The sequence below is a fragment of the Cydia splendana genome, chromosome 1 (assembly GCF_910591565.1).
Source record: "Cydia splendana chromosome 1, ilCydSple1.2, whole genome shotgun sequence".
NCBI classification, from domain to species: Eukaryota; Metazoa; Arthropoda; class Insecta; order Lepidoptera; family Tortricidae; genus Cydia; species Cydia splendana.
In genome coordinates, this window is record NC_085960.1 from 21,180,660 (window position 1) to 21,207,078 (window position 26,419).

General features: G+C 37.7%; 1 protein-coding gene across 1 annotated transcript in view; it reads right to left on the reverse strand.

Annotated features, from left to right (window-relative positions):
* The window catches only part of LOC134791613 (cadherin-23), a 44,874-nt gene extending 19,349 nt beyond the window's left edge, over positions 1-25,525 (reverse strand). The window contains exons 1-8 of the mRNA XM_063762663.1: positions 25,382-25,525; positions 8,984-9,321; positions 4,354-4,505; positions 3,231-3,449; positions 2,340-2,631; positions 1,635-1,807; positions 822-1,019; positions 253-446 (exon numbers count right to left, since the gene is read on the reverse strand). Of these exons, the coding sequence (XP_063618733.1) occupies positions 253-446; positions 822-1,019; positions 1,635-1,807; positions 2,340-2,631; positions 3,231-3,449; positions 4,354-4,505; positions 8,984-9,140 (1,385 nt within the window). The 5' untranslated portion in view covers positions 9,141-9,321; positions 25,382-25,525. The remainder of the gene's footprint in view (positions 1-252; positions 447-821; positions 1,020-1,634; positions 1,808-2,339; positions 2,632-3,230; positions 3,450-4,353; positions 4,506-8,983; positions 9,322-25,381) is intronic.
* Between the last annotated feature and the right edge of the window lie 894 nt (positions 25,526-26,419).

The following is a 26,419-nucleotide window of genomic DNA, read 5'->3' on the forward strand; positions in this document are numbered from 1 at the left end:
CGCGTGAATTGTGCACAACCCCTTATCTTGCATATTTTCCCTGTAATGTAACAAATCAATAACTAAAGTAAGGACACTGCAAATAATTTTATTGCTGTCCCGCTAGCAGTGGCATTGACCACCGGCATCATCATCGCGAGCAACATAATTATGCGCGTGCGATGGAGACAGGAAAAGGCGTGTCAATACATTCTTCGTGTTTAGTGACCTTACTTTAGACAATATAATAGTATACAATCCGTTTTTACATACCTGATTTTAGGATTGTTAGAAACAATCTCTTTGGCTATAAGGCTGAAGTTCATCACAGTGACTTTCTCATAGTCTAAGTAAGATGGGTCATTAACTCGAATCAGGAAGGAGGCCTCGTTGATACCTTTGAAGGGCGTGACATCGAACACACCATTATCACCTTGTAAAAATAACTCGAAAGTGCCGTTTTTACCCTGGAAACATATTAATTACAAATACCTGCATTTTTGATCTTGTTCTAAATAAAATGTTTGTGTGATAATATTTTTTTAGTTAAATGAAAGGAACAAACAGATTAAAGTTTAATCCACCTATGTAGCATGTAGCATGTGACATACGCACAATACATTCTGAGTCATCGTTTGCGCCGCGTTTTCTCGCGGCACTCGTATAGTGCCTATGGTGTATTTTCCAAATGATCAACTCCAGTCTACATTTATTTTTCACTGCTGGAAATAGTGCCTCTTCTTATTGTAAAAGCTACACACCATTTTGAGTTATAGTCTCATTAAGAACTACAGTTACACATATAATTTTGAACTTATACTACCTTTAAGTATAGTAAGTACCTGATCATAATCAAAGACTTCAGGCACGGCATCCTGCAAGAAGGTGATGGGCGTGTTCTGCTGCGCGTTCTCCAGCACTTCGCCCACATACTTGTCGTTGCGAAACCGCGGCGTCTCGTCGTTCACATCGGTGATGATGACCGTGACCTCAGTCGTGGCGCTCGGCATGGGCGATACCATGCGGGATTCTTCCGTAGCCTGTTGGAAGAAACATGCAAAGGATGAAATGTTAAAAATTAACTTTTCAATCTATTCATACACGGGCAGTGTGATTATGTTTTACAACAAACACAGTCCTGTTGTAAAACATAATCATTTTCCACATTTGAGAAAATATTGTTGTTATAATGGGGAGAGGACTATAATGGGATATTCAGACAAAATTGAAGGTTTTTCATACATATAGAAAGAAAAGGGAAGGCAACCATCTTTTGTTTCAATGCACAACATTATTAAATCTGTCAATACCTATTCAGCCGCCAAAAGTCCTTTCCCGGCTACTACCATACTACATATTATCAAACTATTATAGCTTTGATGATTTATGAATTTAAGAATGCTTCTACATTATAGAATAATAATTTTATCAGATGCTATAAATCCTATTCCTATGTCTATCACAGATTACACCATTTCTATTAATTTCATGTCATCATTTGCCATTTTTTGTAGAAAATAATTTGGTGTATAAACTGAATTCAAACACCTACATGATAAATACACATGGAGAAACAATAAATTGAAAGCATGGTCAATACTAGCAAAATCAAGAAAATATATATTATTATATGATACAATAGTTGAATAAATTACCAATATCTCAAGGATGTAGGCTCCATTGCTGTTTCTTGGGTCTTCTCTGTCAAGCTGGCTGACTGTGTATACAATGCCGGAGCTACTGTCAATATCAAAGTGTTCCTCGCCACCTGATATGATGCTGTACGAGATGCGGTTGTTGATGCCTCTATCTCCATCAATGGCATGCACTAAAAAAATATACTTTGGTTTAATGTTGCTTTAAAAACATATATATTTGAATTTTAAGAGTATCTATGAGTGGGCCTAATTATCACAATATAGTAGGGAATCAATAATCCTGAAAATATACTACTATGGCTACTATGTATCACTGATGCATCAATGTGCATAAGCTTTTTCGTAAATCTTATATCTGAACAAAAAAATGTTATGAAATGTAAGTTCTTGATTATAGAAATAAAATTGTTTTAGGTAAACAAACATTATTTAATTATTATATAACTTTACTTTTCCACTGTACTGCTTTTCCTCTTCTCTTCGTTTTCTTTCTTTCGTCTTCTACCTTCCTAAGACCCCATGTACAAATTTTCTACATATTAAAAAATCTATTGTGAACTTTTATTGAGTCACAAAGGGTTCCAATTATAGAAACAAAAATGCTTCTGGGTTTCAGGCGGCTACAGACTTCAAAGTGTAGTCAAGTGGACTGAAGATTTAACACTTTTATAATCAATTTAAACCAATAAAAATCCTGTAAACCTTGTAAAACCGACGTTCCGACATCGGCATCTTCGCTAATCCTTGTCACAGGGCTGACCACCACGAACTCCGGCGGCTGATCTTCCACGTCCTGCACCTTCACGAGGATCGCGGCCGTGCCAGTGTTCACTCGGCCCTGGTTGGCCCGGTCGATGGCCAGCACCCGCAGTTGGTATAGAGACTTGCGCTCGTAGTCCAGTTGCTTGGTCAAACGAATAACGCCTTTGCCATTCACAGTTTGGATAGCGAAATTGTCAACGTCGCCGTCTACTTCTTGCAAATGGTATAGCACCTGAAATTATCCCAGTTCCATTGATGAACTACAGTAAAATATTTCTGTTTAGCTTATGTTTGCAGATAGTTTAAATTTCAAACATAAAGTGATATAAGAACCACAACAAAACAAATTCAATATAACCACAACCATACCACAACACAACTGTCGGTTCTGTCAACATGACATTGACATTGACAAGTAGGCATTGCTGACATTTATGTTTTTTTTACAATTATGACGTGGATACAAGTTTAATTAAGCGAGGCCTTAATTTTCATGTCAAGTTTAAACCATTAGTAAATGCTAGAAACGATTTTTAATCGATCAAGTGAAGCAAATTAAAGTAGAGACTATTTAAGCTAATATTCCACGTCAGCGCTACGTGAAGTATAGGGCGGCTATGCCACTGCCACCTCACGTACCTCACCTCACTCTAAGTAGGTATATCGGAGCCCTAACATATTTCAAATTCATATTTCAATATACAAGTCACGACCCCTTGATGACTACCTGTTTCTACTTAGCATCTTTTAGGAAACTCTCCATAGCATGCACGCATCTACAGCTGTTCATTACGTTTGGCGTCATGTTTTGGGCTGTAGGTCGATACTTACTTGTCCATAAGCTCCTTCATCGAGGTCCGTCGCTTCAACTGTCGTGAGTATACCAGGAGAAGCATCTTCTTTAACTGTGATAGCGGAAGGATACGGTTTAAAGATGGGTTCGTTGTCGTTGACGTCCTCGACTAACAGCAAGAAGCTTTGCGTGATGAAGTTTCCTTCCCCTAAATGCCCGTCCGTAAGCGTTAACACAAATGAATATTCATCACGTATCTAAAAAAATAAATACATGGTTAATGGCCATCTACTTTAGCTGTCAACTCAAAGGCACAATTTTTGCTAAGTCTACTAAGGGGTCATCCATTAATTACATCACACGTTTAGGGGGTGGGAGGGGGTCAAGAAAATGTGACATGTTGTGACAAGGGGAGGGGGGAGTCATAAACTTTGTGACGTCACTTTAACTTCATCAGTGACCGAAAATGTATTTAAATTATTTTATACGCTAATTATCATTTAAATAACAAGGTTTTGAAACGATAATCGTTTTTATTCGTTTTATTTTCTTTCTTAATCAGTTTTGGGTTATAAAATTACAAATTTTTCTTTTGTCCAAAATATTTTGATAAAATTTCAAATAAATATTTGCCGATTTCGTTGAAGAAATGTGACGTCACACCAGGGGCGGAGGGGTTAGCCAAATGTGACCAAGTGTGACAAGGAGGGGGGGAGGGGTAAAAAAAACCTAGAAATTCGTGTGACGTAGGTAATTAATGGATGACCCCTAAGACCACAGAAGAAATAATAGTATTACCGTACAGAAAGGACACTTCCTACAAACCCGAAGTTTGACAGCGGTTCAGGGTCGAATCATGCTATCCCTTTCTAATATATGGCACTATCCCTTTCGGCTATTTAGGGTTGACAAAATTCAAGTGATTATCTTATCTGTGGTCGTGCACGCAAAAGGAAGTCAAGTGGTGCCAACCCTAATAATTGCTCGGAGCAATGCTGAGCCGAACGGAGCCGAGTTCGACCGAACTCGGGAGTGTCTCCCCACTGCTAAGACTACATTTGTTCTACTATCAATTAAAGTTTTAGAAGTAAGTAAAGTCCTATCATTTATTTTGTTGGACTATTTCTCTAGTTAAAAGTCATAAAAGAAACCAATACAAACCTCTCTATCTAATTCCTTAATTAAATAAATATTAGCTTCGTTGGTTGTAATGGCCTCTATTCTTAAAATATTACTACCAAGTTGATCTCTTATTCCAAATTTTAATTCATCTCCGTCAGGGTCAATGCCCCTGAGACGGTATATTAAACTTCCTGTAATTAGAATAATAACGGTTAATACAAACATATAGTACCTACTTATCTGCTTATTAAGTGGTGGTGTGTATACCATAAGGGTCTATAATATTCCTTATGGATTATTCTATTATAATAATAAAAAAATATTTCACTTGTAAATTGTAGTCTAAAATGTGTAGATTTAGCAAAGTTACATAATAATTAAATACACACATATAAAGTGGTTAGATTGACAAGTGAAAAGAGCCTATCAGCAATTCTTGGGATTAGGTGCCAAGCGGACCCCAGGCTTCCATGAGCCGTGGCAAAAAGGAAGATGATGATGAAGAAACTACAAACAAGGTTTGTTTGTCTATTAAACAAAATTAACGGAGTTCCATAACTTGCCAGCGAAAATAGATTGTGTAAGTTCTATTATTACCAGACATCGTAAATTTTATAGCATTTTATCGGTGCAGCGGGGTGGTGTTAACCGAATTGGTACTTATAAACAATTTCAACCCTAATGATGAATTAGCTTTAATTACGTTAATATTAACCTTAATTTACCATTTCAGTTGGAATTATCTATACCAATTCCGTTAACACCACTCCGCTGCACAAAAAACGATATAAAATTTACGATGTCTGATTATTAGAAGTAGTTTCGTCTAAGCTACTTAAGTAGGTCCCTAAGTCAGCAAGGCATTAAAGAACCGGATCAACACTATGGTTTCATGCTTGATGACTAATAACTAGCGTTCAATAATCCGCAGCGAGGGTGCAGGGTTTCCCTCTGTTAGGCCGCTGTTGTCCTGGTAACACCGTTTGTACATTGCCCTCTATGTATTCAATATCCGGGTGTCTATTCGTGCCAACAACCTGCATAAACTTCTTGGAAGCAATCAAAAGTTTGCAATAGTTGTGGTATGTGCATTAAGAGCCCTTATTCCTTAGAGCGTTCACCGATTTTGCGAAATAACACTCGATAGATGGCGTTAGCGCTCGGTACGCGAGCGCCGGCAAAGCTAAGCGCGTTTCAACGCAGACAAGACAAATTTTGATACTTTTCAATTTAATTTGCAAGTAAATTTATTTTAACGTTATATTGGCACTCTGTATTTTATTTTATAAGCATGGTAGTAGTCAATAGAGTATATGTGATGAGATAATATATAACCAACGACGAGTAAAAAATAATGATTGTTTACCTCTGTATGTCATGGAATTATTGTGACAAGTTCATCCACGAAGTCAAGTAACTTATTCAAGTCAGTTCACCAAGGAAGTTGAATAATTAAATGTTTTAAAGATAAGGTTATATTAAATAATAATATATACAGGGTGGCCAAAAATAAGTGCATTCCCGTTGCCAGGGAGGTTTAGGGATTATACTGAACTAAGCAACCGCGAACCGCGATGGGACCAACCCCGAAATCGCGAAAAAAAAATTTGGCTGTTTCATACATTTTGTCTAGTCCATTTTCTATGGGAGGGTAATTTTTTTTCCAGCAACCATTTTCTTGCCAGCAGCGGAAAAGCACTTATTTTATGGCCACCCTGTATAATGACAATAAATTCGAGAGTACCTGCAAGTAACAACTACTGAACTCTCTGAAGTTCGATTTTATGTCTAAAACAGAAGTATCTCCGTTTTTAGGGTTCCGTACCCAAAGGGTAAAACGGGACCCTATTACTAAGACTCCGCTGTCCGTCCGTCCGTCCGTCCGTCAATCACCAGGCTGTATCTCACGAATCGAGATAGCTAGACAGTTGAAATTTTCACAGATAATGTATTTCTGTTGCCGCTATAACAACAAATACTAAAACAGAATAAAATAAAGATTTAAGTGGGGCTCCCATACTGTTGTAAACGTGATTTTTGATAGAAGTTAAGCAACGTCGGGCTCGGGCGGGGTCAGTACTTGGATGGGTGACCGTTTTTATAGATAATGGTACGGAACCCTTCGTGTGCGAGTCCGACTCGCACTTGGCCGGTTTTTATTTAGAACGAAGTTGATTTATAAGGTTTACTTGATCCTTGTGGGAAGCAAATGAAGCTTTATTTGTAAGTATGTATGTAAAATAAAATAATATTAATAATCTATCAACCGCATCTAGATCGATAGTGCTCGTCAAGGAAAATCTATTGAGCCCAAACACGATGGAGTTATGATGAGTAGATTAGGAGTTCTGGTGACCAACTCCTGACTCCATCATGAAAACCTGGACTTCATCTAGATTCTAGATCGATGGTGCTTGTCGGGGCAAATCTATTGATCCCAAACACGATGGAGTTATGATGAATAGATTAGGACTTCTGGGGACCAACTCCTGACCCCATCTCGTAATGGAGTCAGGAGTTGGTCACCAGAAGAGTCTCATGACTCTGGACCTCATCTAGATAGATGGTGCTCGTCAGGGCAAATCTAATGAGCCCAATCACGATAGAGTGATAATGAGTAGATTAGGATTTCTGGTGACCAACTCCTGACTCCATCATGAGAACCTGGACTTCATCTAGATCAATGGTGCTCGTCGGGGCAAATCTATTGAGCCCAAACACGATGGAGTTATGATGAGTAGATTAGAACATCTGGTGACCATCTCATGATGGAGTCAGGAGCTGGTCACCAGAAGGGTCTCATGACCCTGGACCTCATCTAGATAGATGGTACTCGTCGAGGCAAATCGATTGAGCCCAAACACGATGGAGTGATAATGAGTAGATTAGGAGTTCTGGTGACCAACTCCTGACTCCATCATGAGAACCTGGACCTCATCTAGATCGATGGTGTTCGTCAAGGAAAATCTATTGAGCCCAAACAGGATGGAGTTATGATGAGTAGATTAGGAGTTCGGTGACCATTACTGACTCCATCATGAGAACCTGGACTTCATCTAGATCGATGGTGCTCGTCGGGGCAAATCTATTGAGCCCAAACACGATGGAGTTATTATGAGTAGATTAGAACATCTGGTGACCATCTCATGATGGAGTCAGGAGTTGGTCACCAGAAGGGTCTCATGACCCTGGACCTCATCTAGATAGATGGTGCTCGTCGAGGCAAATCGATTGAGCCCAAACACGATGGACTTAGGATGAGTAAATTAGGACTTCTGGTGACCATCTCATGATGGAGTCAGAAGTTGGTCACCAGAAGGGTCTCATGACCCTGGACCTTATCTAGATAGATGGTGCTCGTCAGGGCAAATCATTTGAACCCAAACACGATGGAGTGTTAATGAGTAGATTAGGAGTTCTGGTGACCAACTCCTGACTCCATCATGAGAACCTGGACCTCATCTAGATCGATGGTGTTCGTCAAGGAAAATCTATTGAGCCCAAACACGATGGAGTTATGATGAGTAGATTAGGAGTTCGGTGACCATTCCTGACTCCATCATGAGAACCTGGACATCATCCAGGTCGTCCGGGTATAATAAAAATGCAAACCCTAACCAGAATTCAAGTAACACTGAAAATCTATCACATAAGCGAGAGTCGGTTGTTAAAATTAAATATGGTGTAAAAAATGTACACCCTTGGATCAAGATTTTCTAATCATAGTATACAGCACTTCTCGGAACTCTCTCGATGGTTACGAAAGCAACGAACGCCTGACGGTCGAGCACAGGTCCGTCCCCTAAGCGCACTCGGCGGAGACTGAGCGCGCGGTGTTGGTGCAGCGTGATTTATACGTCTTTAAAAAAATATAGATTTACGGCTAGGTAGGTCCTATAGTTATGATTTTTTTTTTATGAGTAGACATAAAGTTACAATTTGATAAAATATTATTTTTGGGGCAAAATATAAGTCCAATTTGCGATAAAAAAATGTAATGTAACCCTGTTTTCACCAAAAAAATGAAGAAAACTCGGAAGGTTTTTTATCAATTTTTTAAAATGAATCTTCGATTTTCAAGCATGTCAGCCCCTCGTACAAGATATGGTGAGTTGAATTGTAATCATTCATGTACCAAATGATTCTTGTTTACTGCAAAATTGAGAACCGAAACGACCCTTCTCACTGCAAAATTTGAAAAAGACTCCTAAGAAAACTCATTTATTTTAGGTTCAAAAAGAGAAAATGAAAATTTGAACGTTTTCAGCCCCTAGTTTAAGAAATGATTATTTAAGTACGTTATCAGTTTTTGAATAAATACTAATAGTTACGTCGTAATCTTAAATGAAAAAGGAAGCATTTTGCAAAATACGCTCGTCTGTAGGAGTAAGGACTCTTAGGGAAAAGTTCGACTAGAACGTAATACGAACATCTACCTAAATCTTTGAAATGAAATCCTAAACCTAAAAATAAATCCTTATATATCCAGACTAGACTAAGAATAGGTACCTTAGGCTTTCTTAAGTTATGCATATGCTATAGGTATGTTATATGTTATTGCTGTTTTATTTTGGTTAAATATTTTTAACGTATTAATGGAAAAAGAAGATAGATATAAAATTGTTTTTTTTTTATGATTATGTAATGGTTACATGTCAATTTCACTTACCTACAGGAGTATCAGCGCCCTCCTTGAGTCTCACCACAATTTCCGACTGACCCTCTATGAGAAACCTCGGAGGTCGGTTGGCTGAGACTCCAAGGACCAGTGACAGCCAAACCGCAATAATGCATTTTAACCTGACCCGGTTTGAGTAATCCCGCATTATAGAGTTTTTCGACGATCATCTGACTGATTGGATCCTTATTCTTATATTAGTTAGGTGCATTTTTTTATTGTTTTCCTCGGTGTACCGTGGGAAGACGCGTGACCGCGATAGAAAGTGTTTGTCACTACCTAACGCCGTTGGACGATTTTATCTGCTTTAGGTACGTGCCGATGGTTACCTGCAAAAGACACAATTGCTTTAGTTAGTTTAAAAACATTAAATACCTACATATATTACATTATAAATTTAAGTTACTGTTTGTGAAAACCTTCACGGCATTTTAGTCTTTTTAATTAAGGCGGGAAAAACCAAACCAAACACCGCAAAGTTGGTAGGTTTCGCGTTGCATAGTTAACAGCTGACACTAACTAAGCCTCTATAACAAGATCATTGATTTATAACCAACATCTAGTAATGGAAGCGAGAGGAGTTGCGAGTGCGAGTGGTGTTAATATGAGATCAAATGAAAAGCTTGAATGCTACTTTTTAGGGTACCGTACCCAAAGGGTAAAAACGGGACTCTATTACTAAGATTATCAAGTAGTACCTATAGACAGAATGTCCTACAAATTTGAGGTGTTTAATGAAACACCTACCGACTAATGACTAATGAGTCTATGAAGACTATCCTAAGCACTAATCAAAAAGTTTTCTCCCAAGTCTAGCTCTTAGACCAGACCAGTACCTATACGTCCACCTACTTCTACAAGCAAGATAATCTACATACATGGTAGGTAGGTACATTATTTATTCGTTAGTTATTCATATTTGATGTACCTATCTAGGTGGTTACAACAACTACTGAATTAAAGCTACCTAGGTACCTACCACTGTGATAGCAAGTTGTTTGTGCAGCAGAACGGCGTACAGCACAATGCCGTATTTTGTTTGCATGTATTTTTTTACCACTGAATTAATCTTAAAGTTACCTACTGCTGCTGAGACCCTGGGTTCTCATCATGTGGGTTATCTGGCGAGAACTAGCGCGTGTCAGTGTTCGCTAAGCAGCCGTGTCTCATTGTTTTGTAAGATTAGCACGTTGCAATACCTAATATTCAAGTATTCCAACACCTTTAATATTTCGTTGGGTACAGATATGTACCAAAATAAATTATAGGGGGCACGTCAGGGAGAAGGGATATAGGTAATTAGGTACCTACAATACACGTACAAAAAAACCTACTTATCCCTTTTATCAGCAGACAAATAACTTTTACTCGTAAGTGTACAGTCACTTAGGACACTTAGGACACTTAGGTCGCTACTATAATGGAGGGACATTATAAATATTTATTTTCATGGAAAAAAATATCGAAAATGGTATATGAGCCTATACGGGTAAAGTTATATGAGAAATTTACTGTGTATAGTAGATACACAGTAAAATTTTAAGTTAAATATTTATTCTACGTGTACCTAATCAACAATATAATACCTACATATATCTCTAACCACGATATTTTGAATGTTCGTAATAAAGAAAGTAATGAAAAATTTGTACAAATCAAATATTATAGGTAGTAAGAATTCATCGAACTGTTAATGAATTTATCATTGGATACGGGTCAGACACCTGTTACCGTTAGCCACTGTTAAATGTCAAGCTAGTGTTTCATAAGCAATCGTAGTTTAATAGTTTTTTAAGCAAAAAGAAGAGCGCAAATCCGGCAACTGATTCGAATCGAAACGTAAAAAAAAGATATTGGTATTGCACAATAAAAAAGTAAAGTTATCTTTCACTTTAAATTTTAGTACATATTTTGTTTGTTTTTGAACAGATAGATATTAGAAATAAATTAGCAAGTGTTGCATATTGCACACAAATATATTGTTGCAAATGATTACCCAGTTAGGAAAATCTCATATTGTTTGTACCCATTTTTTAGTTTTTCTGTTCCGTATGTTTGAGTTTAATTTTCGAAGACTTTCTAAGGGGTCGTCCTAATACAACGGCGACTACCTAGGCGAATTTTACTCGTGCGAATGCACGATCAAACATATTGAACTCGAATATAAGCATTGACGTATAATATCTAAGGGCGGGCTAATGGGGCACTAAAAATGGTACTAGTTCAGTGGTGTTACTCACGAATTCCAGCCAATCGTGCAGTCGAACGCAACTAGTTGCGACCAATAGCGCGCGTAATGCGAACTCGTCAACCAATCGCGCGCGTGATGCGAACTCATCAACCAATCGCGTTGTAGCGCTTTCACACCGCTGTTCTGGCCCCTATATTATTGCCCGTAAAGCCAGTCCCTAGATATCTATGTCAATAATATAAGTGGCCTAATTCACAATCGCGCGACTAATTATATGCGCGGTATACACCTATTCGCGTTCAATATGTTTGATCGCACGTTCGCATTGTTCGCACGCGTAAATTTGCGCGAACTTACGATAATCGCGTAGTCGTGTTATATAGGATGAGCCCGTAATCTTATGTAAGAACTATATCAAGGCTGTCTACCCCCCTGAATGAAAAAATAAGACACCGTCGATCCCCCTCCCCCCTAAATTGCCTTACGTAATAAATGAATGGCGCCTTAAGAGGCTGGTGAACGCGATTCGGCTACGGCCCATAAAAGACATTTCGGGACAGTCGGGACTCATACATGACTGAACTGCAAAAAAATTGTACATAGTTAAGCACCTGTAATTATTCTGAAGTTAATTAATTCCATTGTGTTTCCATAGTTAAGCCATTTCTATTTAAGTTAGACTAAAATTTGATTCTGGAAGGTATCGCAATGCATTAAAATTTAATTTCATCTTTAAAATTAAATTTAATGCATTGCGATACCTTCCAGAATCAAATTTTAATTGCACATTGTATTGAGGTTCATTTACACGCAAAATAGACAATTGAAAAATGACCTTACGCCCTCCGGATGCGTAACATCTCATCGACGGGTTGACGTACGTTTTGGCGGCAAAAATTTAAATGGCCGCCTGTCAACGACGCGTGGTTAAAACAAAAGGGGCAGATACCGCGACGACGCGAAGGCCAATGACTACTATGATGACTATTGTATAAAGCGAATAAAATAGTTCTCGGGGATTGACCTTTATTTCAGCTCGTTAGGTACCGGTTGCATAAATGCAAGGTGCCTTAATTTGAAGAACTCAGAAGAACCATTTTAGTTATATGAAAAGTTCGATAATTCTCCAGCTTATAATCGTTAAGTATCTAATCCATATACATATAATGTAAACAATAGTAAACATTGTTTACATGCTTAGCAAAGTTATTTTGGCAAGTAGTTAGATACCTACGTAGAGGTAGTCATTTTGTTGTTAATTTAAGCCAACAAAAACATAAATGTGAAATGAGAGCCAAGTTCAATATTAAGAATATGTGTCGTTGTTGACTTGCCGACAAAAGAATTGAGATCTATATGGGTGCCAAGTTCTGTGCTGTGTAGAAAATCCTGAAATTATAAAGGATTTGTCTTGGCTAGTTTTTACGTATAGACATATAGGTAATATATATATTTTTATCTATGTTATGCTTTAAAAAATTTGGTTTGTTGTTAAAATCAAGTTTCTAAGTGATCTAGAAGTGGGTTAGGTTTTTGGTCTATGAGAATGTATTAATTTTTTTTCCATCGAAATATCAATAATTTCCAGTTTTCAGATTTTTCCCTCTATATACACCTAATAGTCTACCTTGATGCCAAATATCAAGTTTCTAAGTGATCTAGAAGTGGGTTAGGTTTTTGGTCTATAAGTATGAATTTTTTTTTTCCATCGAAATATCATTAATTTCCAGTTTTCAGATTTTTCCCTCTATATACACCTAATAGTCTATCTTGATGCCAAATATCAAGTTTCTAAGTGATCTAGAAGTGGGTTAGGTTTTTGGTCTATAAGTATTAATATTTTTTTTTTCCATCGAAATATCAATAATTTCCAGTTTTTAGATTTTTCCCCCTATACACACCTAATAGTCTACCTTGATGCCAAATTTCAAGTTTCTAGGTCATCTGGAAGTAGGGTAGGTTTATGATCTATATGTCAGTCAGTCACAAAAATGCCGGTTTTTAAACGTTAATTTATCAATAACTGTTTGAGCTACGATTATGAAATTTTGTATTTTGGACAAGCTAAGGGGCTTCAATACATGTGCCAAATTTCATTTGTGTAGGTTAAGTAGGTTTCAAGTTGTGAAGGGGTCAAAAGTAGCTCGAAATGGTTCGTGTAATATTACACACGGTTGCTGCGTCGCCAGTTCCTTTTTCTTTGAACTTGGCTGGACACGCTACCGCGTATCTAGATCGGACTCTGAAGTCTCGGAACGGAAGCCAGTCCCTCAAAATGCCGTTGGAGGAGACAAGATCGAGATTTAAAATCTGCTCGTCTATTTGCTAGAAAACCAATTTCTACCTTACTTGAATTATTCTATTTTCGTAGTACTCGTAGGTAGGTCTAGGCATATGGGGTCTGGTTTTGGTTTGGTACCTATAAGTATTAAGTTTGTTGGTGATATATTAATAAAACGTCTCCTCACCTCACGGCTGTTTAAAATCAATTACTTAATTCATTTTTGTTATTAAGCATATTTTTTCATAATAATTTATATATGATAAAAATCTCATGATAAAAAGGGCACCGCATGTGATTTTTTATTTAAAGCACGTACCACTTGAAGAAGTTAGGTGAAAGATGTTGCAGTGAGTACCTACTTATAAAACAGTTTTTTTATATAAATTTATATTTATACTTACCCAAATACGGCCAGCAATGCAATATCCATATTTCCTATTTAACACCATCCAATTACGGCCTCTGTCACAACAGCAAGTGCCGTAAGTTTACATATTGAATTTAATGTTGTCTAAATTGGTGTGTTGTGTGCCATAAGCGCACCGAACGATATCGTCAAAGTGCCGAAACGAGTTCAAGTCGTAGCCTAAACGAGAGAAAGCCTTCCACCCTCTGTTACACACGTGCATCATAATTAATACTGTCAGTGAAGTAGTGCAAACAATCGGTGTAAATTGTACAGGAAGCGGAGGTGCTTTATTTTATTTTAACTTAGTTCACCGTTTCCTTTTGTCTGGTTAACGATGCCTCACAGCACGATTTGTGCACGATAATGGTGTAGATTCGGGATGGTTTCTTTTAGAAACACAAAACGCAGACCATATATGTTCAACGCAGGGTTAATTCCGTATTTGGCCTAAACAGCCAGACCATTTTTGAAAAGAAAAAATACGATAAATTGGTTTTTTAAGACCCCTATTCTTTGAAAGACCTATAAGGCGACAGCATAAACAATAGAGTTGAAAAGAAAACCATCCCCACTTTACTGATTTTTTTATTGTGTTCAACACATCTCTATACATATTAGATTTTAGGATGCTTCAAATGTAATATATCACTGGTCATCAAAATACCATTCGGTTTTGCACCCGGTGCGCCACTTTCTCGAATGAGGCATAGTCGTAGGTACCTAGGTACATTTAATCATTATACATATTGTAAAAATTGTAATAGCATATATAGTTTACTAGTCTAAATTCTATCCGACGATTTTAATCAAGGAAGCCTTAAGGATGACTCACGCTAGACCGGGCCGGGGCCCAGCCGGAGTTTCCGGTGCTTCGTTTTGTATGGAAAGCACCACGTGGTCACCGATCAGTCATCATAGAAAACGACATGTCGAACGCCTCGGCCCGGGCACGGCCCGGTCTAGCTTGAGTCATCCTTTAAGAGTCGAGGTTAAACTGCTTAAGTTCATTGTCATTAGTAAGTTTGACTGAGCCCCCAGTGACCCATTTTACGACCTTTCATGTACCTACATGTGCTTATGAAATTTAAAGATTACGAGGTTTAGGTGAGGACATCATAAAGAGCACATTTTACCTACTACTACACTATGCACAAGCCTATTTGGACTTCAGCTAGGCTCAATCGCTTGTAAGTTTATATGTACAACAAAGTATTAGTTGTAACATAAACTTCTTAGATAACTTGGTTGCGTAAACAAACCGATAAAAAATAAAATAAAATTTAACTGCTCATGGGAGTGCTCATAATAACAACTTACAACTTTGCTACAGATCATCAAAATACTGGTATAGTTTATAGTTAATAGTTAACCCATTTCCCACGATTGCTATCTCGCAAAAACTTTAACCACAACTATTTACCTATTTAAATCTTTATTTCTATGGTAACAAAGGTGTGTTATGATGGAGCATTCCATGAAATTGTCTACTGTTTGTCCCGTACAAACGCGAATTTTCTGAAGATTTGCAAGTATAAGAGTTTCCTTTTCTATGAAAAATGGTCAAAAATAAGCACATAAAAATAATCGACTGCTTTAAATGCCGAAAAAAAGTCGCAACACAATAAATAAAATGCGGGACAGCCCGTGGATTGCTCCTGATATTTATTTAAAGGATGACTCACGTTAGACCGGGCCGTGTCCGGGCCGGAGCTTCCGGAGCTTACTTTTATATGACATGACAGGCGATCACGTGATGCTTTCCATAGAAAAAGATGCGCCGGAAGCTCCAGCCCGGACACGGCCCGGTCTAACGTAAGTCATCCTTAATGCTGACTGCACAAAAAAATCAAATGTTGCGAAAACTTTTAGCAATAAAAATGAAAAGTAAGAGTTTCTATTTAATTTAGATTAGACATGCGTGATCATTTCAATATCGTGATAAAAAATAAAAGGCCAATCAAAGTTATGTTATGCTGGCCATTGCGAATCGGCCTATTTCGTTTTATAGCTGGTTCACTTGTGGATGAGGTCTAATGCCCTTGGTAAGTAACAATGTTATTGAGCGCAGAGCTTATTGCATTGAACTAATAACAATGTTAAGATTTTCTTGCGCCTGAGAGACTTTCTATTTCAATTTATTCCCATCCCACTAATCTACTTGTAATGATGGAGTTAACATTGTTATATATCGAGCTATTATATGTAGGTATAGGTAAGTTAGTCGATCATCTGTCTTCACAAACGAAATGAAGTGTTACTATTACCTAGTTATCTAAACTCAAGTCAGTTATTTGAAAAGTTACAAAAAGTTACAAGTTACAAGTTTCTGACAGTACTTTTTATTGTTCAACTTTCTATTGAACCAAATTCGACCCATATTAGGTACTATTTTTGTGTACCTAAAACATTAAAATGGGTTGTTGAGAAGTGAAGTAGGAAGTTATAACTATGTGTTTCAATGTCATTTACAAATTATTTATTTCGTGTAGGTAATTTACACACATAGAAATACAAAACATTCAACATACAACACATAAACACATTATTAGCTGACCAATAGATATAATATAGCTATATTGATATAACATTAGTAATAATGTTAGTAAAAACCTTTTGATGGAAACAGACACAGATAACCGTTTTTTAACCGACTTCAATTTCATAGAAGGAGGAGGTTCTGTATTCGGTTGTGGCTATTTTTTTTTTTTTTTTTTCTATGTACGTTCACCGATTACTCCGACATCCGTAGTCCGATTTGAGTAATTCTTTTTTTGTTTGAAAGGAGCTACCTCCGAGTTGGTCCCATTTTAATTTGGTTCTGTTCTGATGATGGGATCCATGAGGAATTGAGGGAACTCCTCAATTTTTAAAGGCACATGCATGGTGTTTTGGGCGTTTTCTTAAGCAACTCGAGCATTTTCTCTCGAAAACCACTAATTTGATGAAATAGACCTGATGATGATGATTATTTTGATGATAATGATGATGATTTCTTTAAATGTAAGTATGTTCAGCGATTACTCTGGCACCTGTGATCCGATTTGAGTAATTCTTTTTTTGTTTGGAAGAAGTTACCTCCAAGGTGTTTCCGTATTATTTTTGGTTCTGGTCTGATGATGGAATCCATGAGGAATTGAGGGAACTCCTCGATTTTTAAAGGCACGTGTTAAGTGATTTCGGGGTTTTCTAAAGTAACTCGAGCATTTGCTTCCGAAAACCACCAATTTGATGTACTGCAACTGTAGCCTTACCACGAGTTTGACATTGACATATTCGCTAACGTCTTATGCATCTAAATGTAACTTTTTATGCATCTCGCTCACACTAAGGTTAGTACGAGCGAGATGCATGGGAAGAAAGTTACACACATGCTAGCGAATATATCAATGTCAAACTCGTGGTAAGCTGGTAAGGCTACTGATCGGGCGTTAGGGTTAGGAGTTAAGGGGTCAGAGATTAACGGGTCGGGGAATGGCGGTTGAAGGGTTGCTGGTTCAGGATCGAGGGGTTCCTGGATCAGGGGTTGATGTGCTGTGAGGTTGAGTGATCGGGGGGCTGAGGGATTGGGTTAGTGGCGGGGCGGGCGGATGGATTTAGTTGACAGGAATTATAATTTCCCAGACGGACTCGAGACAATTCCTGGTTCAGGGTCGAGGGGTTCCTGGATCAGGGGTTGATGCGCTGTGAGGTTAAGTGATCGGGGCGTTGAGGGATTGGGCCAGTGGCGGGGCGGAGGATGGATTTAGTGTAGTAGTGACAGGAATTATAATTTCCCAGACGGACTCGAGAAAATTCCTGATTACATACATATTTATTAAAGTAATAGGTACACGAATTTAGTGTTAAACATGATCTTGTTTTTCATTCATGCGTCGCGCTCTTAACAATGCGTTAAAACTAAAAATGGAAAAATAAAAACTTTTTACAAAAAAAAGCAAACCGACTTCAAAAAGGATGAAATAAAATATTATCCTTTTTGAAGTCTATGCGTTACCAACTGATATGTTTGAAGTCGGTGCCAAGTCAAGTAGTAACAATACCAGTCAAAATAATCAGCTTTATAGCTATAAATCCCATTAGAACTGCACTAATAACTATTACAAATGTGTTAGTAATTTTGTCTGCCTCTTTGTCGCCTTTTCATGGCTAAACAACTGAACCGCTTTAGGTGAAATTTGGCAAGAAGGTAAATTTCTTAAATTGTTTTATATTTTGAAATGTAGTCCTCTGGATAACGGACGGGAAATTACTCAGTCCCAATCTCACACTTGCGTGCTATAGACTGTTCGAGCATTAGTAAGAAATGCTCTTTAAATAATACGACGAAAAAAAAATGCATTGGATTTCCACTAATGTGCCGACAAACATGGTACAGACTGCGCCAAGAAGGTTTGATCGTGTGTTCTGAGGTGTGTTCTTAGATACAATCGACGTCAAAGATATATTTACACTTTTGCACCTTACTCCTTTGTAATAAGGCGAAAAGTGTAAACATATTTTTAACGTCGACTGTACCTACATAAAGTACGTTCATTGTCGTCGTGTAAGGCAATCCAACGTAGGTACATCCTTATCGAATCGCACCAAAATCATGGTATGCTTCAAAATTTGGCTTGGCACCGACTTCAAACATATCAGTTGGTAACGCATAGACTTCAAAAAGGATAATATTTTATTTCATCCTTTTTGAAGTCGGTTTGCTTTTTTTTGTAAAAAGTTTTTATTTAGGCATCGAATTACAACCATTTATCGTAATGAGACGTTATACTATAGCCTCGTAAGACCCAGGGCAATTTTGGAGCTTTTGAATTTGGAACTTTCTTTTATTTCTATATGAGTTCAAAACTCGAATTTAATTTGTACTTGTACATGACACGGGGTCTTACGAGGGTATAGTTCTGTATATTAACTATCTCCTACCTAAGACTGAGATGAACGACACCAGCGTCCGTCCCGCAGTTCCGGCAATAGAGCGGGTGAGCCGCTTGTTACGCGAAAGTATCTGGGCCTCCGCTATTACATTTAATTACAGGGCTTCATCCTTATTCAGATGTACCGTAATAACACACTATTTGTGGAAAGCAAACCAAATGTTTCATTAAGACATGGAGATGCTTGTTTTAATATAATACATTCACGGAGGGACAAGGCAAGGGTAGAACAGTCATATAATGTAGGTATGCTATGTTAATTACATAATTAATTATAGACCATTTCACGTTTTCACCTCACATTTCACCTCAAGAGACTATCCAGTCCACTTAGGAAAAGTTTTTTTTTTGTTGAAATTACTAACACCTGGTTTAAATGTACACTAACAATACCGAGCAATAGTCTATAGGCAACATTGAAGCTAATTCTATGCAAAAGCTTTGGATGAATTTTATTTTGCCTTTTCGCTGAAACGGAAGCCTTCTCAGCTGTTTCCAATCGGTAGTGTTCTATTGCTCTATACTGTTGTTGAACTTTTGTTTCAACCCAATGCACCATCCAACTAAAATCGATAAAAACGCCCACAGGTGAGCGACGCGCGCGCAGCTAGCGTGTCGGCGCGCTGGAGCATGCCTCCCCCGGGAACCGAACCTGGCCGTATCCGGTATCGTATCGATGCGATATGTTTTTGTCGCTGCTGCTGGTAATATTAAGAATCCATCATCTCTATACAAGGAGCTTGTGAAGATATTTCAAATGTGAAGTTATTTAGATACCCGTTTGAAATCTTTTGAAGATTTTAATGTAAGTTCTTTGTGTTTATCTTTTCACGACACTGTCGTTTTCTTACTGATTTTATACACTAAAATAATAAAAAGGAAAAATTCTGTGCCTCGGGCATGATTAAATCTGGCGGAAAATCTTACTAGGTCTGATAGATCCGTGAGAATCTTTCCATCACTTAATTTTACACCCCTTACATACAGGCGGATAGGTAGGTATTGCCCTTTTTTAAGTCGGTTCCCTTTTTTTGTAAAAAGTTTTTATCTTTCCTCCTTTTAGTTTTACTTATGATCTGCTTATGAGCTTATGTGCAACGCGTGACGCATGAATGCAGTACATACATATACATATTTAACACTGTCATCATCGTACTGAGTTCGTATTTTTTTCTAAATATTTTCCTCGGACGGGTTACCATTCCTATCACTAAATCCTTCCTCAACCCCCCCTAATCCTCAAACTCATAACCCCTCAACCCTTGATCACTGAATCATGATCTTTTTACAAGCTTTTTATCACATAGATATAAAGGTTCCTAGTTGACTGGGGAACCCGAATGAAAACCCAAGTGATACAGTTTTGTTTTGATTAGGTACATACTTAATATTCTCGTAGGTAGGTACATACAATTCAATTCAATTCATTTAGTACGGTGTAAACGTACCGTACATGTCAATAACATACAAAAATAAAAACACACACCCATCTAAAACTAATTAAACCTAAACTACACACACGTCAATTAATTTAAAGAAAAAATATTACACAATATTAATACCCACAAAATGAATTCTTAAAGTAATTATAATAATGAATGTACCTCAGAAAATAACATATTTTAGGAGATATCTCTTGTTTTCTACATAGGTATTTAAAACGCCAGTCTTTAAGCAAAGTATAAAATATACAAATACACTCAGAATATTTAATTAAGTGATAAGAAAATTAGTATATTCGCTTTCATTATTACACTAGTAGCTTTTGCCCACGGCGCCGCTCGCGTGGAAAGTCTTTGCGTGACGTTGATATTTTAGTCTAACTCCTATAATTATTGGTCAATGGAGCGCGATGATTCAAAGAAAAACACTTGCAGCTTCCATTTGTGTCTGACCATCTGTCTGCGGTTAATAGTTATTTAATTTTAGTGGAATCTTGTAGGAAAATTAACCATTTTTATTATTTACTGTTATTTATTTAAAGTAGTATTTTCCAATGTGTCTTGGATCGCTTCTCTGTATCGCTTTCCCTTGTAGGTATAGAAAATAAAAAGTGTCGCAGAATTCGCGCAAATACTGTGTGAATAATGAAGAAGTACCAGAATTTTGCAACTTATACGAACTTTTAAGTATCTAGTTAAAAGATGTAGACTGATATATTATCTATAATCTATAAGGAAACCAATCAATGGCCGTATCAGAAAATGACTCCCTGTTATGAAATTCAACGTACACCTTGATAATAATTGTAGGGTTCCGTATGCTAAAAAGAAAGAACACTTAATAGTTTCCATCTGTTGGCCAGACTGTCCGCTGTTGAACTGTTTTCACACATTGAAGCTAGGGTGCTGTATACTAGCTGCAAACTATATAAGGAATGCAGCCTTATTTGTACCTTCCTGCAGCCCCACAGAATGTCAGCACTGCAGTAACCTGGTTTCCACAATTATCACTTTACTCGAGCAATCATACCACATGTGGTCGCATTTCCGCCACATTTTGGATTTATTGTGTTTATATCCAATTAAGTGGATCACATTTTCCATTGGACATGAATAATAATATATCGCTGAATATTATATACTTAATACGGTATTTTTACTTTAGAATTACGCATAAAACTTTCACCTACTTAACAAAATAAAAGAGACCAATTTAGACGCCGTAATTTTCCGTCCGTACAATTTGTACGTGCAATTATTACGCACGTGGATGGCTGATGGCACCCGTCATGAGTCATTTATATGATCGTCCATTCACTTGTATCGAAGATTAAAAAATAGTTTAAATTATTATTTGTTTTGGCATTATCACTAATAAGTTGCACTAATTTGTGTCGACGTCAAAAATATGCTTACATTTTTCGCCTTATTACAAAGCAATAAGGTACAAAAGTGTAAACATATTTTTGACGTCGACTGTATGTACCTACCTAGAAACCGTGATTACCGTGAATGATCAGTAGTTTTTAGATAGAGAAGTAAGAAAGGGAACCTGGTATAGTCAAAGAATTTAATTTCAGTACCATTTGTACCTTATCACAGTGATAATCAATATGAAAGTCTCTATTAGGGAGTTCATACAATTATCACTGTGTCAAGGTATGAAATGGTAAATTCTTACTCATATACCTAAAGATAAAGACCAATAGGTACCGATGTAAAGATATTAATTATTAAAGCTTTTGTACCTACTTACCTTAAAAAAGAAGGTACTTAAATAGCATAGGTATATGTGAAACACTGCTTCTCCCCACCAGTGTTAACTCAGTTTGTATGGTAGAGGGTTGCATACAGAGCAGAGTAGGTATTTAGCTCCTTTCAACTACCTCTTCTAGCTTCCTTCTTCCTTTATGACATTCAGGAAGAACGTCTTTCCTCATTTGCCAGTTGCATCACCAAAGAGAAAGATGTACTTAATATCAATGCTATCAGCTAGTGAATAGCTCATACGTACTTGTAACAATACTTACAGAGCCAGTTAAGTATGTAGACATCACCTTTTGCCATCTTTTGCTGAGCATTTGCAAGAAAAAGCATCCTACAAAGACAATGGTCTGGAAACGAATTTCATCATTTCGTGATTCATTCCGAGTAAAGTCCAGAGTTCTAGATATTGGTACTAAAAACTGAAAAATACAGGTACACGATACAGGGCTGCAAAAAACCCTGCAAGCAGCCTGTTGGGCCAGGCTTAGCGTAGCGTTCTATGGAACTATAGAGCTATACAGCTATGGCTGTAGAGTCTGAGCGGAAAGAGAGGAATCGTAGAATGTATGGGATCCCATATATTTCGGGACTTCTTTCCGCACAGACTCTAATTTCAATGAGATATGCTATGCAAACTAAACTCCGAAACTTGACCACAGCAGCAAGCGCTATTATTTGTAGGTTTATTAATTAATAAGTAGGTACTACTGCTGTTTTTATTCAATATTTCAATTACCCATACTTATTCTTTATTCAGGCAAACACTAAGTATAAGTTTACAGCTCCAGCCAAGACACTTATACTGTTAATAGGTACATATGTTGTCAGTATCATAAAATTAGTACACTTGTACACATATACACATCTAGTAAATGTAGAGCCATTTAGCTGACTAGCTAGCTTTAGAACGACAGAACGAAGAGCATGGCGACCCTTATAGGGTTGCTTGGTTGCAACGGAACATTAAATACCTACTGGGATCTTGTATCTATGTCGTAGTCAGATCGTATAATCCGCCGTATTACATTACGGCTAGCCGTTTTCAAGAGCAGGGGCATTTTGAAATGCGGCGGTTCGACGATTAGCCGGATTGTCATTGCGATACGTTCTTCAATAAGGCGGCCTACGTTTAGCCGCATCGTACTACTATTTAGAATCTAAATTTTAGATTGTAGAGTGACCAGTCTTTCGGTCGCCTACGTAACCGGAGTTTGACAATGTTTGCAATTTAATTTATTTTTACCATGGTCCCACCGCACTACATGTGTTTCTTTTCCAAAACATTTCCTTCATAACTTAAATAGACGGAGCCCCGCTTTGCGGGGCTCCTATTTCTGGGCGGTCCCATAATAATGCGGCGGCCTATTTCGGGCATCTGAAGCTACCTAACGAACCTAATGTACTTACCTACCTACGCTTTTCCCCCAAAGTGTAATGTTTTCACGGACGTCTCACTAAATCAATAGGTAGGTAGGTTAGGTTCGTTAGGTAGCTTCAGATGCCCGAAGGGCAAACCGCTCAGAAATAGGAGCCCCGAGAAGCGGGGCTCCGTCTAGTTAAATTGCGATGGAAATGTTTTTTGATAAGAAACAGTCCGACGAACTCCAGATTTGATGGACACCCTAGCGTATTTTCATAGTTTGTTGTTATGTCAGGCAACGCCACGAGTGTTAAAAATGGGAACTAAAAACTGTCAAAGCGGCGGCTAATGACTCGCTGTATTACATTACGGCTAGCCGTGTTGAAAAACGTATGGCGCCGAATACATTCCGGCGGATTCTCATTCAGCCGCATTCAATCCGGCTAATCGTTGAACCGCCGCATTTCAAAACGCCCCTCTTTTTGAAAACGGCTAGCCGTAATGTAATACGGCGGATTATACGATCCGACTGCGACATCTATACGGTAAGATTTACAAAACAGAAATATTAGAGATAGAGAGAGTTAAAAAGTTTTAATAAGAGTTGGTGAAGCAACAACATACCCACTTAAACGACAGGCGTGGGTATATCACACGTCGGTATGTGTCCCGTGCGATACCGATTATCATAAGATGATATCTCGGAAGGTATTGTCTCCACGTGTTGGGATTTCCCACGATTTCCACTGACAATACAATCGATAGCAACAATCACAGGAACCGATTCCGAGCTCTATCGGCTTTCGTACAAGAGAAATCTTCATTTTACTTAACCGCAATTAACTTGAGATTGACAGATATGTATAGTTATGACTCCGTAAGGTTTAACATTAACAATAAAATTATGAGAAAATTTCAGGTTAAGCCATTGTTGAAATTAATATAATAATGCAATAGTTTGCGTCAAATTAATTTCGTAAAAATGAAAGTGTTATTGCTACTTGAAATGGTTTCTCATGGGGTTAATGATGTAAGGTCATAATAAGTAGGTGCCTAGTTGAGAGCAAACCTATTAAGACACTTTCTGATGACGATTTTAGTCGTAAAATTGACCTAATAATTCGATCTGTTACAGTCTAGTTAGCGCTATAATTTGTTTGTATATCGCGGTTGGACAGCTATTGTACATTTTTGTAATCTATACCTGCTGTTATAGACACTAGATTGCGCTCTCTTTTAAATTATTTTTCACCACACAACTGGTAAGGGCTCTCTTCATTGTTCAAAAACCGATAGCAAAGTTGCATTTTATTCACATGTGATGTGAGGCAAAGCAAAGTAATCAAATGTAATATTTGAGTTGTTTTCTTATGTTTGCTGGTTGAATTGACTTTTAAATGATGGTTTTGAATGATAAATATTTAACAACATTCATTTGAATTTGATTTGGTTTGTTTTTGTTTGATAAGTATTTACAGTTAATAGGTATTTTCTTCGGGTGAAAGGTGAAAAATATTGTGTTTCACTCGGGGGCAAATTTTGTTTAACCCTCTGGCTTTGAAACCCTCGCAAGGTTCAAGATTAAAATTTTCGAACCACTCGCTACGCTCGTGGTTCAATTTTGAAATCTTTCGCTTGCTCGGGTATCAATATTAGCACGAGCGGTTAAACAACAACTTCGCCCCCTTGTAAAACAAATAACTATTACCTCTACACTACATAATAATTAATACTTACACTACATTTATTTAGTTATGCCGACTGAAACATTCATATAACTACCTATAAGTAGTACCTAATAAGTTAAATATTCAAAGTTAACAACTACAGAGTAAACATTCATGACTTCTGAATTCTACTGATTTTGGCTAATTTGATAAGCACATAAAAGTTTTGTGTTAAAAAAACCTTTATTACCTAATTAATGCTGATATGTTAAAATCTCTCCCATTGCGACACACACCGAAGACATATTAAAAAGTTAAAATAAAATTAATTCACTTACTCCAGTTCGTCCTTGATCGCGTTCGAAATACAATTTTTCAATTCGCCGAACAACGATTCAGTCACTGCACTTCCTTTCCGGGCCGCTCGCGGGTCGCTTTCGCCCGACAGGTGCGAACAGAGCGGAGGTCGGTGTCGACTGCCGGTGCAGGCGTGCTGGTTGGATGGACGCGGGCCGGTGATTCCCGTAGACAGTCAAATTTGTGATACATGAACATGAAGTAATAATTATTTATGAGATTGATAATTTGGTAGCGGTGACAAAAAACCGGACAAGTGCGAGTCGGACTCGCCCACCGAGGGTTCCGCACTTTTTAGTATTTGTTGTTATAGCGGCAACAGAAATACATCATCTGTGAAAATTTCAACTGTCTAGCTATCACGGTTCGTGAGATACAGACTGGTGACAGACGGACGGACGGACAGCGGAGTCTTAGTAATAGGGTCCCGTTTTACCCTTTGGGTACGGAACCCTAAAAATTAACAGTCTGATGCGCGACAAGTGTGTAGGTGACAGTCGAAAAACTCGAAAAGTTAAAAGTGTCGAAAGAACATTGGAAAAGTCAGCTGATCATTTCCATACTACTTTTAGATTCACGTTTAATTTAATATGAACGTATGTCACCTTCTATGCTCGATAGTGCCTCTGTTTACGAAGCTGTTATTTCTGTAATATTTTGTGAATAACATATACCTAATAGGTACTTAGGAATTCAGTGTAAAGCATGGATGACAGGTAAAATACTTCAGCGGCCAATACCTATTATGTGTTCGAGAAGTCACAATACTAGCCTAGCCAAGATGACAATCGTACTTCGGCAAATGCATAGTCTAATAAAACATGGTCTTCTCTTTCCAGAGTGACACAAGCTACGTCACAATAACATTGCCACTTTATATAGCGCTATCGCATATTATCATATAGCGCTGTCGCATGATGACGTAGGCTTGTGTCAGTCACGTGACCACGAAAAGACGGGAAGAGAGTAGGTACCAGGCGGAGTATATTATTATACCATGGGCAAACGCCAAACGAAAA